Source organism: Dendropsophus ebraccatus, chromosome 9 (assembly GCF_027789765.1).
Source record: "Dendropsophus ebraccatus isolate aDenEbr1 chromosome 9, aDenEbr1.pat, whole genome shotgun sequence".
Lineage (NCBI taxonomy): Eukaryota > Metazoa > Chordata > Amphibia > Anura > Hylidae > Dendropsophus > Dendropsophus ebraccatus.
In genome coordinates this window covers 116,712,017-116,726,876 of record NC_091462.1, presented here as the reverse complement: position 1 = coordinate 116,726,876, position 14,860 = coordinate 116,712,017, and the positions used below count along the sequence as shown (strand labels likewise).

The window sequence follows — 14,860 nt, the reverse complement described above, 5'->3', positions numbered from 1 at the left end:
TACGTTGCTGATACATGTGTAGGAATACAGGACTGTGACCATCTGTACTTACTACTTCAGGGGTCTCATGTGATCCCTTGTGTAGTGTCCCAGCACAGGTGTGCCACTAAGTTCTTATTACACCTAGGCAAAGTAACTCATATCAGGTTCTCACAGATAGGGTTTAAAGGACAAGTGTCATGAAAAACTTTTTCCCAGTAATTGAAGCACATTACAAAGTTATATAACTCTGTAATGTGCTTCAATCACCTATCTGCCTCCCTTCCCTGTCTTTTCCCCCCTCCACCCCCCCACCAGGAAGTGTCCTGACTCACACAGACCTAATTACTGTCCTCACTGTCACCAAGCTTTTCTCTCAGCTCCTTCTCCTGTTACAGCAGCCCCTCCTCCCCTGCCTTGTCAGGTGACTCAGCTTGCTCAGCTCCTATTGGCTGAACAACTGCAAGCCATCACTTGGACTGGGGAGGGGGGGCTGCTGTAACAGGACCTAGAGCAGCCCTCCTGCTGATGACTCATCCTCACAAGAAGGAGCTGCCTGGTGACGGTGACGACAGTAATTAGGTCTGTGTGAGTTAGGACACTTCCTGGTGGGGGGTGGAGGGGGGAAAAGACAGGGAAGGGAGGCAGAGAGGTGATTGAAGCACATTACAGAGTTATATAACTTTGTAATGTGCTTCAATTACTGGGAAAAAGTTTTTCATGGCACTTGTCCTTTAAGGTGGAAAGACGTGTTATGTGTATTTTCCCCACTAGGTGTCACTAAAGTCCTTGTTATTTCCTATGCACAGCTGAAGGAAACAATGGGTTAACTATTGTATGTCATATGTTGTTTTTAGGCCGTATCACAGGTGCAGGTATTTTCCCTTGTTTTTCTATCACCACTTTCCTTTCTTCTACACACAAAACCCCACCAGTCACCGGGAGGCTTAGTTTCACCCTAAAAAAAAAAGAGATTAGTTCCTGGTGGGAGGAGTCTTAGTTCCAGTCACTAGAGGGAGCCCAACAAGAGAGAGATAGAGAGAGCGTTCCAAGTCAGCAAACAGTCCCAACTAGCATGCATTGCTAGCCTCCACAGGAGGAAAGGGCATCCTCTGGGGATCACCTTGTCCATGACAGGGATACTCTAAACACAGTACACGGCAGTGACCAGTTAGGCACTAACCCCAGTAGAACAAAGCTGCAACTAGCCGACATATTATACTGCGTAACACATGGCTCTCCTGAAAGGATTCAGGAAGTCTGCTTCATCCAGTTAAGGGACCTGGGACCTCGTACTACCCTTATAGGACGGGTTACCTGACACTGTAGGGCATTAGGCGGTCAGAAACGTACGCGTTTTTTTCTTCTGTCAACTACGCTATCCCAGAACAGTAAAAAGTTAAATTGGATAGGGCCCTGAAGACACTCCTCTACTCTCACCTCTGCTGTTACAGCTAACACTACCTCTCACCTGCACCTGCAGTTACAAAAAGCATTATTCTGTATTTGCACTGGAAAAGCACCTCAGTAAACGGACGCTATTTTGGTTAAGCTACTGGACTCTGTTAGACATTTTTGCACCTACACACCAGGTTACACGTGGGTCATCCAAACCTGCGGAATCAGTGCCTGTGACCGGGGTGGGTACCAACACCACTCCAGGCTACCAAGTGCCCAAGTGACCCACACCCACCTAAGCTGCCAGAACATGGCCAGAGCTGCCCCGGACAACAGGCACCAGCAGTCGCTGACGAGTGTCGCATATGTACTGAGCAACACTGGATACTTACTGATTTTACCTCTTTTTTTTGTATTTGAGACCTGTTACTAAGGTTACTAAGACATTGGTTTGCTACCATTTGTTACCGTTTGCTACCATTTCCTTTTGTTCCTCTCCTCCTTGGCATATTGGTCACAATTGCTTATAGGGTATAACTTTCCATATGCCATACATTCCGTTTTTCTATTCTGATCCAGGAGCCTCATTGTTTCTTTCCTGCCCTGAGCAATATGCTTATTAGAGTTGCCAAACTGTTCCGATTCGGCAACATCCTCCCAACCTGAGTGTTCAGCATTTGACTCCCGAAGGCTGGAGAAATTCGATACTATCCTTGGGGAGTCCTGGAAAACATGGCTACAACTATAGGCCATAGGCTTTATCCATATTTTCCTACTGCATCCAACTTCTCCAACCATCGGAGTCAAATGGCTAACATTCTGGTTGGGAGAACATTGCTAAACCCGAACAGTTCGGCAACTCCACTCAACACTAGTCCTGCCTTTTAATTTGCTAAATGTATGAAAATTATTGCAGTTTTTAAACTTTTTTGTGTTCAGTAAATTCTGTCCTTAGGGTATGTGCACACTATGGAATTTGGGCAGAAATTCTGCCTGTTGGGCAGTTCTGCCTGTCCCATAGCCTCCACCCATAGACACGTCAATTCTTTGGGTGGACGGTGGATTGATCTTCAGAATATGGCACAGGCAGAACTTTTCCATCTTCTTGAAATTTCCACCCAAAATCTGTGGTGTGCACATGCCCTAAGCCCTAACGACACATTCCCTCTCTCTTTGGTTCTGTACGTTGATTTGCGTTGGGTTTAGCAGCATTAGCCTATGGGGTAGACTATGGTTGATACAGGATTTACAGGTCATGGTGTTTAATCTATAGGTGTCAACTTACAATTCAAAGCAATGCGCGGCAGTGACCACCCACTGGTTGGAGATCAAGGAGCCACCGCAGATGTGGGCGCCCTGGTACCGTAGACTGATCTGCCATGGCCAAGCTCCTTCATTTGCATTTGTGCCACCAACAATGCGACTACTGATCACTGGGTGTCCACACGCTGGTTGGGCCGGAGTGGTGACATCGGAGGTGACTGGAGAGGTGGAGACTGGAAAACATAAAGGGAGATTCTAGCTTCCACATTTCTCTTACATACAGTAGTGACCTGGGTTATATAATCAAACCATATGGCCATGTATATCGGTCATTTATCCACCTAACATGTGATATGAAACCCAAGGCCATGGTCTGTTTTGGTCAAACATCTTAGAGAGGATGAGTCATTACATATATATTCCCTTGAAAAATGTATACTTCTATAGAGAGAAGATTGCAGGGGCTATAGCTGGGGGCCCTGGGGTCTCTGCATCCCTAGGTTATGGTCTCTTTTCATCAATGTATGTCGGCCATGTTATATCTAGTAATGGAATAAGAAGGGAAATGTCCCCTCCATGAGGAGAAGAGGAGGTGACATCACTCTGCACCTCGAAGCCCTGCAGTCAGCTGTGGGCGGGGCCACGTGAGGTCACGGTGACATCATCAGACGCACGTTCCTCATACTCTCTCCACACATTTACATAAGAGTTTGTGGAGTCACTGAGCTTTGTGAGAAAATGAATAAATCTACATAAAACAAGAGCAACTTGGAGGAGAGACTACAAGAGACACACAGGGAGGAGAATCATCTAGAATAGTCTGACAGGCGCGGTCTATCAGGGCGCCTTCTCACATTTAGATTTTTTTTAATAGTTTTTGATGATAAATCCGGGAACGGATCATAAATGGACAAGTATGGTGGAAAAGACTGAGGAGCAGAGGAGCCGTCGCCCATAGCAACCAATCAGAGCAATGCTTTCTTTTTTAACAAGGCCTCTGGAAAATGGAAGCTGCAATGTGACTGGTCGCTATGGTGACGGCTCCGCTGCAGGAAGTGGGATAAATCTCCACGAAGCGGCTCCATCTCCGGCTTTACAAAAATCGGTGAACGTGTCCTACGATGTGGACGATCAACCAGAGATCACAGTGTCCAATCTACCAAACTAAAGGAACATCCTGAACGGTCTCAGCTGTGTAACCGGGCAGAGTGTTACTGGCATGTCATGTTACTGGCCGTCATGGCGGCCATTTTGGTTGTTACTCTGTTTTCCCATACACAGATCTCCTAAAGAAAGGAGTAAAGGATGTTTAGTGAGCGGAGGAGGAGAAGTCTTTGTTGTTATGGGGGGGGGGGGGGGAGGGGATTCTTATCACTTTGGGCCATGACGCCTGAGAATGTCTGCAGCGTGACTGAGGGGGTGGGGGGGGACATGTTATGTTTTGCTTTAGGACATGTTGGGAAAGGTTTTCGATCGTCATGGAAACTGAACGAGCTAAATGCAGGGGAAATCACAGGAAAACCTTTACGGACGCTCCAGGCATCGGGCGTGTCCCCCCCACCTTTCCTCCAGTCATGGTCTCTTCCTACATAAAGATCTCAGGAAAGCTGGGTGACAGTCAGTATTAGGCAGCGTTCACACAGCGAGATGCCTCTGCAACTGTTGGGCACCTGTTTTTAATGCTTTTTATGCATATTTTAGTGTTAGGGTACAAACACACACACACTGTATACGCAGCGTATTTTCTGCTGTGATACGCAGCAGATACGCAGCAGATTAGATCTAAATAACTGAACACGGCATCAAATCTGCACCATCAAATCTGCTGCAGATCTGCTGCGTATACGGGGTGTGTGTTTGTACCCTTACAGAATCCTATGGAAATCCAAGCATTCGATAGAGCTTTACATTTTTTCTATTTTTAAACACAAAAAAAAGTTATAAAAAAACATTAAAAAGAGAATAAAAATTTGGAAAATCAGCTTTTAGTTAACATCTAATAATTACAGCCATAAGAACATCAGGAAACCGCAACGTTTTAGATAAGACTACATTCACACGTTCCGTAGGTTCAGGACCACAATTACGAACAGATTTAGGGCTCATGGATTTCAATTGGGCTGTTCACACTGTTCGTTTATGGATTCGTAATCCGCAAAAATGACTGACAAGCTGTAGTACGGACCATAAGTGCGGCAGGGATTCTCCCATAGAAGTCAACGGGAGCGTTCACATTTTCATATGTTATTTTTAACTAAATAAAGTCCGCAAATCCATAAAAAATACAGATGAGTAATCATTGTAACCTATTCCCACTTATTTAACTACTACCTTCCCCAAAAAATATGAATTGGTGACAAAGATTGTGGACAATCACAGACGTCATACATGGAACATGTGAATGCAGCCCTAATAGAGGGAATAAAATCCGGGCATAACATGGGAATAATGCTCAGGTTTTATACGTGTGTGTGTGAACAGAGCCTTATGGCGCTCCCAGAGGACGTAGTCACCCAGCTTTCCACACCTGTACGGAGAGCCGCCCGCCCTCTGCTCTACATCCCATAACCGGATTCTCCGCACTTCTTCCTTTATATCTAGGAGCAGCTACATGAAACAATGGGTGACTGGGGGGTGTGGCCGGGTGGCGTCAGCGTTACCATGAACCGCCCACACCGTTACTTACACATAACAGGTAACATTTAGGAAGCACTTTCCCAATTGGCGCCATTTTTCTTGTCCCACAGTGAATAAGTAAATTGGGGCAAAGCAGGCGCTCCAAAATTATGATAACGTTTTTGCCTTCGTTCCGGAAATTACATTTTTGCTGTTTTACAAATAACGAATAACAGCGACGCCATTTCATTAGTAATCTGACGTATTGGTGATTGGATCGGGGCAAATCACAGCGATAATCGTAGAAGTCACTCACCTGACAGGAGGAGGAGGAGACTGGCGAGACACCGGACGCCATTCATGGCCGCTGTGTTGGGCGCACCAAGTGGTGGAGGTTCTGGCACAATGTTCTGAGGTGAGGATGATCCCCCCGTATGTGTGTGGAGTCTTCCTCGAACTGACTGCTCTCACTGAATCTCTCACCCTGAGCTCAGAATGCGGCCAGACCTGTTCCTGGAGAGAACTTTCCTGTTCTGACAACGACATTGACTATGGAGAAGCCTCCGTGTGACCGGCCCCGGCGGCCATTGTCCTGGCTATGACATCACCTCACAGCAAATAAAGAGTGTGAGGGTTTTATCACTTAACTGAATGGAACAGGTGACCAACGGCTCCAATCATGTCCTGGGGGCGCTCCGCCCTGCTCCAGCCACACATCACAGAAACATGACGCCACACACATTGCTTAATGACTTTTGTTATGTTACAACGATGACATCACTGGAAAATCCGTTTTATTCCCCAGTACAGGTACAAGTACAGGGTTGGCAAAATCTTCCAGAAACAGCGCAACAATTGTCCTCAAGTCGTGTGTGGTATTGCAGCTCCGTCTCTATTAAGTGGAACCAAGCTGCAATACCACACACAACCTTAGGACAAGTGTGGCGCTGTTTTTTGGAAGAAAACAGCTATGCCTCTTTAACAGATGGATGGGGAACGTTTGGCCTCCGGCTGTTGTAAAACTACAATGCCCATCATGTCTGAACAGTAGTATTGAGTGAAAAGTTCAGGTTTGGCAATGATCATCTGAAACTGATCACTCGGCATTTGACTTCCGGCAAAGTTGGATGCTGCCCTAGGGTTACTGGGAAACATGGATACAACCTATAGCCTATGACTGTATCTATATCTTCCAGGACTCCATAGGGCTTCATCCAAGTTCTCCAGCCACCAGGAGTCAAATGCCGAGTGTCCAGGTTCAGACGACCTCACCCCATGTAACTACTGTGGGTCTACAGGACTGATCGGGATTGGGTGTACGACCTGAGGGTCAGCATGGTTTTGTAGATGGAGCATTGTAGAAAACCAACAGGGACATAGTTTATATGTTTATCGGGGTGTTTATACGTTTATAGGGCGATGTGCATCAGTGTCACCTGCAGCGCCACCCACCGGTGACTTTATGAGTAAAATTTCTTGTTTAATAATTAGTGACCCCGGAGCCCCTGAGCTGAGGAGGGCCATTTTACTACCCCTGTACATGCAATTTTATAGCTGGCACAGCGGGGGGCTTAAGGCCGCTAAAACGATAACCATTGTGCCCCCAACGTATCCTAAGATATTGCCCCAACCTTACTCCAGCATGGAAGGTAATGGAGGCTGGACGCTTTAAGCTACATTCTCACAATGCACTATCACTACCATTTTCAGAAATTTTAATACAATATTATAGAAATGCAATCAAAGGGGGACATTTATTAAGTCTGACGTTTTCTGCGCCGGACTTATAAATGTCCCCGCAGCTCCGCTGGTACGGAGATTTATGTAGTGCGCACGGCAGAAAACCTACGACAGCTGAGGACTGGAGTAAGTTTTCTGAGTATCTCTAGGCGGAAACAGTGATGAATCGTGCGGACTATGAGTCTGCCCCCGTTCCGCCCCCTCCACACCCCCTCCCCGCCCCCCTGGCGTACCCAGCGGAAAGTGCCGATTTGCGAATATTCTATTCGCAAATTGCTCATTTGCGCTTAAATTCATTCGCAAATCGGCACTTTCCGCCAAAAATCCACATACATGTCCCCCAAAGTGTGATGGAACCATAAATAAAAACCTGCCACCTGGGAAAAACCGATGAAAAAAACGATGCATTGGTGTGCATCCATTTTGATCCGTTTTTCCAGTGACTTCTATTAAAAAAAAAAAAATCGAATTGCATCCTTTTTTTTAGCGTACACAACAATGTGGTCATTTTTTTTTTTTTAAATAATGAAAGTAAATGGAAAAACGGATCAAAATGGATGCAAACAAATGCATCTGTTTTTTGCAAAAATGGATGAAAAAAAGTAGTGTGAACCCAGCCTAACTATGCTTCCCTGTGTCAGCCCCATCACGGTCAGGATACCGTCTGTAGTTGGGTTGTTTCATAGCACTGGCGCCTTTACACCACAGTCACTTACAGATGGGCACAGCGCCCTCCGGAGGCCCTATAGGCAGGATGCCTCATATAGCGGTGGCCCAGTCCTGATGCTGATCCTGCAGCAGTGTGTGGTGGAGGAGCTATGTCATGTAGTGGCGGCCCAGTCCTGATCCTGCAGCGGTGTGTGGCGGAGGAGCTATGTCATGTAGTGGCGGCCCCAGTCCTGATCCTGCAGCAGTGTGTGGCGGAGGAGCTATGTCATGTAGTGGCGGCCCAGTCCTGATCCTGCAGCGGTGTGTGGCGGAGGAGCTATGTCATGTAGCGGCGGCCCAGTCCTGATCCTGCAGCAGTGTGTGGCGGAGGAGCTATGTCATGTAGTGGCGGCCCCAGTCCTGATCCTGCAGCAGTGTGTGGCGGAGGAGCTATGTCATGTAGTGGCGGCCCAGTCCTGATCCTGCAGCAGTGTGTGGCGGAGGAGCTATGTCATGTAGTGGCGGCCCAGTCCGGATCCTGCAGCAGTGTGTGGCGGAGTAGCTATGTCATGTAGTGGCGGCCCAGTCCGGATCCTGCAGCAGCGTGGGGCGGAGGAGCTATGTCATGTAGTGGCGGCTCAGTCCTGATCCTGCAGCAGCGTGGGGCGGAGGAGCTATGTCATGTAGTGGCGGCTCAGTCCTGATCCTGCAGCAGCGTGGGGCGGAGGAGCTATGTCATGTAGTGGCGGCTCAGTCCTGATCCTGCAGCAGCGTGGGGCGGAGGAGCTATGTCATGTAGTGGCGGCTCAGTCCTGATCCTGCAGCAGCGTGGGGCGGAGGAGCTATGTCATGTAGTGGCGGCTCAGTCCTGATCCTGCAGCAGCGTGGGGCGGCGCGCCAGCGGCTTTGCTGGTTACATATCAGGTGGAGCAGGTGGCTTCAGGGCCTGCTCAGGGCACTGCGAACGCCAAGAGTTACTGACACTGTCTAATAATGTGCAGTGCAGTGTACACCGGACAGTCCGCGGATATCTCAGGGCAATTCAGAGGAGCCAACGAACAGGGACCTATCAGGTCAGCGCTTACTTGCAACATGCGCCGACAGCGAATGGGTAAGTACGCACAGGGGTGTGTGTGTGAGGGGGGTGGTGGTGTTGTGTGGGGTCTGCCTGGTTGATCGCTGGATCGTCCGGGAAGCCCATAGAAGATAGCAGCAGTCCGCTGCCGCCAATCCTTTTACATGTTGAAAGACACTGAAAGACAACGATCAGCTGATATCGTGCATTAGGCGATTATCGGCCGTAACGGTTGGTATCGGCCGAATATGGTGTAATATCGTATAATAGGGACTGTACTTTTGCCTTATTTCTACCCCCTTCCCATTGAGACTGCAATTTCTTCTCTCCTTCTCTTCTTCCCTTCCGTCCAGTATCCTCTCCTCACATTTTATTGTCTCATTTTGCCATAGTTTATCCTCTCCTCACATTATATCATCTCCTCAAATTTTATCCTCTCCTCCTCTCACATTTTATCTTCTCACATTTTATCCTCTCCCCACATTTTATCTTCTCCTTACATTATATCCTCTCCTCACATTTTTATCCTCTCCTCATGTTATATCATCTCCTCACATTTTATTTTCTTCTCACATGTTATCTCCTCCTCTAACATTTTATCCTCTTCTCACATTTATATCCTCTCTTCATATTTTATCCTCTCCTCATATTTTTTCCTCTCCTCTCCTCACATTTCATCCTCTTCTCCGGTCCTCTCCCTTCTTTTCTTGCTTCTCCTATCCCATCTTCCCTTCTGTTATCTAGTTTCCTCCATCTTTCCTCTCTCACAATGAGACATGCCGCCTATTACACACACTCTGCCGAACACTTTACTACTTTACTTCCCTTTACTACTGTGCTATTAGAGTGCGGAGGTTCCGACCTTATGTTACTGTTGATATTTTCCCTGGTGTGAATCATGTAGCAGAAACCTGAGGGGTTTTTTTTCCAGGTAGTTAGTGAAAGCGGAAAGTCTCCAGTCAGCGGAGGACCCACCTCTCCCTGTGGCATTTACTGTATAAAAATAGTTGAAAGGCATTTGCTGTCTGACCTATGAACCTCATGTGATGTGAGTCATGTGCTGTATGCAGGAAGTCACCTGTCTGGAGCAATAGTCTCCAGGCTCCAGGCAATGGTCTCCTGGAACTTTCGACTTCCACAGGATCTGGTATCAACAGACTATGGGTCGATTTCAGGATTTGAAGTTCCCCAACCTACGGCAGAAGATATCACCATCTTCAAGTGTTCTCCGACACAATGTGACCCCAGGGACACCAGGAGAAACTCCATAAATGATGGACTCTGCCTTTTCGGTATTGAAGTCTATAGAACCTGGAACTTGATGCTTTTTTTTATATAATTGTATGTCCTTTACTGTTATGATCCTTCAGAGTCTTGGTGTAACATTGGAAACAGTCAGAAGAGTCAGAAGAGTGGACCCAGCCCAAGAGGAGGTGTCACCATATCCGATGTTGTTGTCGTTATAGGAACCCTGTCCATCTGCTGCCAAGTAATTCAATAGGTGTCGAGTACTAATAGTGTCACCTCTACCAATACACATCACAGGAAGAACGTAAGTCTACATGTTTAGCTATGAATAGATAAAGTCTATGCCTCACCTGGTGTCCCAGTCATAGAGTAAACTTCTCCTCCGCATTCTCTGCCCGGCTGAGGAAGATTGGTCACATTCATGAAGATCAGATCAGGTGCGTATTCCTGGATCCATGACTGGTAGGCTGTGACCAGGGAGTAGACCCCGGGGCGGTATTGTAGTGCACAACCTTCCCCCCAACTTACTATTCCAGCCTGATACCAGATGCCCTGTACGTTACAGACCAGAGGTCCCCCAGAGTCACCCTAGAAGAAAACACAATGGAAGTTTTTGATATTACATACAATACCTTTAAATACTGGCTACAATTTAGAGGCATCTACCTCAATCAAAAAAGATGAGAATAACCAACCGTGCCATGGTTTGGGTTGCTGGCACTGGTGTTGAACCAGCCGGTGGGCTATGGCTTTTTGGGGGCTACTTGTGACAGTGGCCAGGTGTGGTAACACCCACCCCTAGACACAACCGAACCTTAAAATAGAACAGATGTGAGGTGCGGATAGGAGGGTCCTTGCCTAATTTAGTAAGTAGTATAGATAAGTCCTAGTTATCTCATCTGACCGCCTACTACCTGTCAGTGTGGGGTTCCGTCCTGATAGGTAGTATGAGTCCCAGGCCTCTGTCTCTGGTTGAAGCTAACTAGCTGTTTTCTTCCTACTTAGTCAAGCAAAGTTCAGTAAAGAGCGGCTAACTTGCACTGTTCTCTGTTGCGGATCAGCCTTTCTTTCCTCTCCTTCTTTGGGGTTGACTATCCTGACAAATGAATCCACAGCAAAGGCAAGGGAGGTGCTACTTGATCTCCGGTTACCCTGCAGTCTGGTCTAGCGGCGCATAGCTGCCATTGTTGGTCAGACACTGGAACTAAGCCTGCTCTCTTCCTCGGCTAACCCACAACCAACTAACTGCTCAGGCAGGAAGTGCTTAGTGAGTGAGTGTGTGTGTCAGGCTTAACTTTCCTTCTGAACTGAACTGTACTAACTGTGACACCTGACAGAAACACTTTTACCTGGGTGTGTAAAGAACAAAGAAACAACACATAGTGGGACACTACATATGTGAAGGGGCTGAGCTGCAATACAAGGCATAGCGTTATGCATGGAGGTCCTACCGTGCCTGGAAAAACAGATTATTATTCTTATGATTTATGCAGGTCATGGTTTTATGTATCCTAAGAATAGACCACTAATATATTTTTTAGGTCTAAAAGCTGAATCCCTTGGCTTCTGGACCAGTCTGATTGTGTAGTAGAAAAGGGGCGGTCCAGACTACACCAGACCTCATATACTGCAGCCTAAAAGGGCTGAAAATCTACAAATCAACAGGAAATAAACACTGCTAAGCAGCTAAAAATGGTGACTATTACTAAGCTATTTCCAACACCCATTGAAGAAGAAGTGCTCAGGAGCAGAGATGGCTGACATGGGAGAATAAGCAGGTCACTCGAGGAGAGGATCCTACACAGAAGCTTTGTGGCTCATAGTCTCTCAGTATTCTCTGATGTTCTCACTATCAATCGTGACTCACTCACCTGACACGAGTCCTTCTGTCCCGCTGAGTATCCAGAACATATCTCATAATCGTGGATTATTACAGTGTCGGCAGCTTCTGAGGACCACGTGTGGTACATCTGATCACATGTGACGTGGTCAATCACGGGGGTCATCACCTTCTGGAGGGTCTGAGGATACTGCAGAGGAACTGAAGAGGAACAGCTGCTATTAGCACTAAGGCTGGTGTCACCCTATGTAAGTAGTGTCCATATAACATAAGCACCAGGAAAGGACCCTGACTCACCAATAAATGTATATGTGGAACCCCTATTACCCAGTGGAGGCCAAACAGTGACATTTTAGCCTCTGTTCAGACATTATTGATCAGTGTTTGCTGGAATAACAGACTTCCATGCCATTTTACTGACCTGGAAATCTATGAAGGATGGATAGCACTAAGTAACATCCGCCATGTGTAGGGAATAGCACACTGCAAAGCACTCACCCCCAGGGAATGTGTCACCCCATCCGGTTACCCAGCAATCCATACCACAGGGAAAGGTGACGGACGCATCGGGCAGACACACCGGCTGAATGTATGAAGAGTAAGTGACCGGACTGGAGAGTTGGACCAGAGCAATGTCCCCCCGACTCCCCACGTTCCTGTATTGTGGATGGGTAATAAATTGTGCCACCGTAGCCAGATATCCATGAGGACTTGTCCCCGAGAGCTGATACATTCCCAGGTGGACGGTGTAGTCCTGAAAAGTCCTACGAGAGAGAATTGCAGGTGAGGTCTACATCTACAACGCCCCCAATCACAACTCAGGATACATTGCTTCCATGATGTAGGGTAGAAGTCAATGAGCAACTGAATAGCCGGACATGATGAAATATAAGTGAATATCCATCACCTGACTATATACATCCACGTGTGTAAGGGGCGAACCTCAAGCAACCAGGATTAACCCTTACAAAGTAACATTGTCTGCCTATGCAATGGTTCTCGATGCTTTCGGTACGTGTCATGTTATGTTGCACTGCTGTGGGGTTTATACACGTCCATTAAAAATTGTGTTTACACACTAGTGAGTGAGTGTTCTCTGAGGAGCATCGCAAGTAAAGAGTCTGCTGTGAGAGTGTCGGGAGGTCCAGGCCTCATGCAGCCACTGAGGAGCATCCTGGTGGGCAGACGGCCAGACAGAAGCCGTGATCAGACATGGTCAGACAGTATAGCAGCCGTGGAAAGGCCCATGCAATCATTGGAGCCAGTGCATCCTTTGGGATGAAAATGCCAGTCTAAAGGAAGACTGTTTGGGAGCCAGGACATTGCTAGGGGCTTAGAACTCTATTTTAATGGGAGTGTATAGTGTGGATTGGTTGCCCAACAACCTGGTCAAAGGCCATAGCGGAGTATGTCACAAGTGTGTGCAAGGGTGAGAGGAAGAAGGGAAGTGTCTTCAGGTGACTGAACCAGTTTGGTCAGAGTCCACAACTTACCTTTCTCCTGCAAATAGTGGCGCCAAGTGGTTAGAGCAACCAAACCTACACAAAAAAAGTGCTGTTCCCTGTGAGAAGAGTGAGAAGTCGAGTCTCTCTGTTACTTCTGAGGAACGTTAACTGGAAACGATACTCTTAAAGAGGCAGTGTCCCTGAAAAAGACCTGGAGTTGGATTGTGTTGGCCATGAGGGGGTCAGGAGCCACACTCCAGCTGAAACCTCAAGTGCTGCAAGTCTGTAGATCTACAATGTTGGGTCTTCAGGGGGGAGGTGATTGTTTTAAAAGAAAGTTAATGAGGGCCCCAGAGGTACAAGGGTTAAGCCATCTTGGCCACAATGTGACCTCCTGGGGGAATGGTGATGTGGTGCACCATCCACTTACATCTAAGTTCTCCTGAGTTTAAGAGCAAGTTTGCCAAGAAGTAGGAGTGTACCCATAATGCATTGTTTACCACTAGCGGTGACTGTAACCACTAAGTTTGTTGAGCCAAGGGTTACTACTACTACTACTACTACTAAAAGAATGATGCTCCAGGAGGAATAGACTTCTCCTTACTGTCCACCCAACTTACCCCCTAAAGCAGTGCGCAGCAGTCAGGACCCACTGGCTGGAGATCAGGGACCCCCCGCAGATGTGGGAGCCCCTGTACCAAAGACTGACTTGCCAGGGCCATTCCCCATCCACAGCGTCTGACCCACCAACAATCCGATTCCGAACATCTGGGGTCCCACATCCTTCAGAGACTGCTGAGCTGCTGGACAAGGAAACTACAAAAGAAACAAACAAACAAAATAAAAGTTTGGAATAACTCTGTGGTGTCCCACTAGGGGTGTTACTGCTTTTAACACCCTTCGCAAAAGTCTGTACTTTTTGTGGTCTTGTTGCAGCCAAAGTAGTATTAAGGATGACTACTAGATGTCGCTATGTTATGTATTGAAGTCTAGTAACTGCACAGCTAAGGTGTCTCAAAGGGTTATTGTAGTTATGTGTGCCAGAATCCTAAACCAGTAGGATCTTTACTTTCTTCTGTCCTATCACTTCTTCCCTTTCTGCTCTTCTGTTGCACTCTTTCCACCCAACCACAGTGCACCTAACACGCAGGATAGGAAGTGAGTCACACAAGAGACAGGAAGAGGAGTAGTCTTAGCCAGTACCCCGCATGGGTAGGACGCAGGACAATGCTCTTTTACAAAACTTCTTTCTTCAAGTGCCTATACCCTGCATGATGCAGTGTTAAACCCCTCAGGAGGGAACTAGTGAACAGATCATCTCAACCCACGCCGAGGACTAGGAGTAACTACAGTGCAGGACAGTATCCACTTAAGAGCCAAAGAGCTAGGAACTGATCCGGGTGGAGCAAAGTTACTGAAAAGTCTATGAACTCTATCTCGCAGTGCGAGTGTCAGCCAGGAAACCCTCAACACTCTGCTCATCCCAGGTAACAAGGTCTGGGGCCTGTGTCACCCATTAGTACGGCTCAGCCAACGCTAGTTGGCATAAGGTGGTGTGAAGACTATAGAAAGGTCAATACACAGGCACAGGTTTTCTCATTCTTTTTC

At 47.2% G+C, this 14,860-nt stretch overlaps 1 protein-coding gene across 1 annotated transcript in view; it reads right to left on the bottom strand.

Annotated features, from left to right (window-relative positions):
- Positions 1 to 13,946, bottom strand: part of LOC138801885 (transmembrane protease serine 9-like) — a 29,772-nt gene extending 15,826 nt beyond the window's left edge. The window contains exons 1-4 of the mRNA XM_069984978.1: positions 13,873 to 13,946; positions 11,839 to 12,008; positions 10,318 to 10,555; positions 2,663 to 2,873 (exon numbers count right to left, since the gene is read on the bottom strand). Coding sequence (XP_069841079.1) covers positions 2,663 to 2,873; positions 10,318 to 10,555; positions 11,839 to 11,973 — 584 coding nt within the window. The 5' untranslated portion in view covers positions 11,974 to 12,008; positions 13,873 to 13,946. The remainder of the gene's footprint in view (positions 1 to 2,662; positions 2,874 to 10,317; positions 10,556 to 11,838; positions 12,009 to 13,872) is intronic.
- Between the last annotated feature and the right edge of the window lie 914 nt (positions 13,947 to 14,860).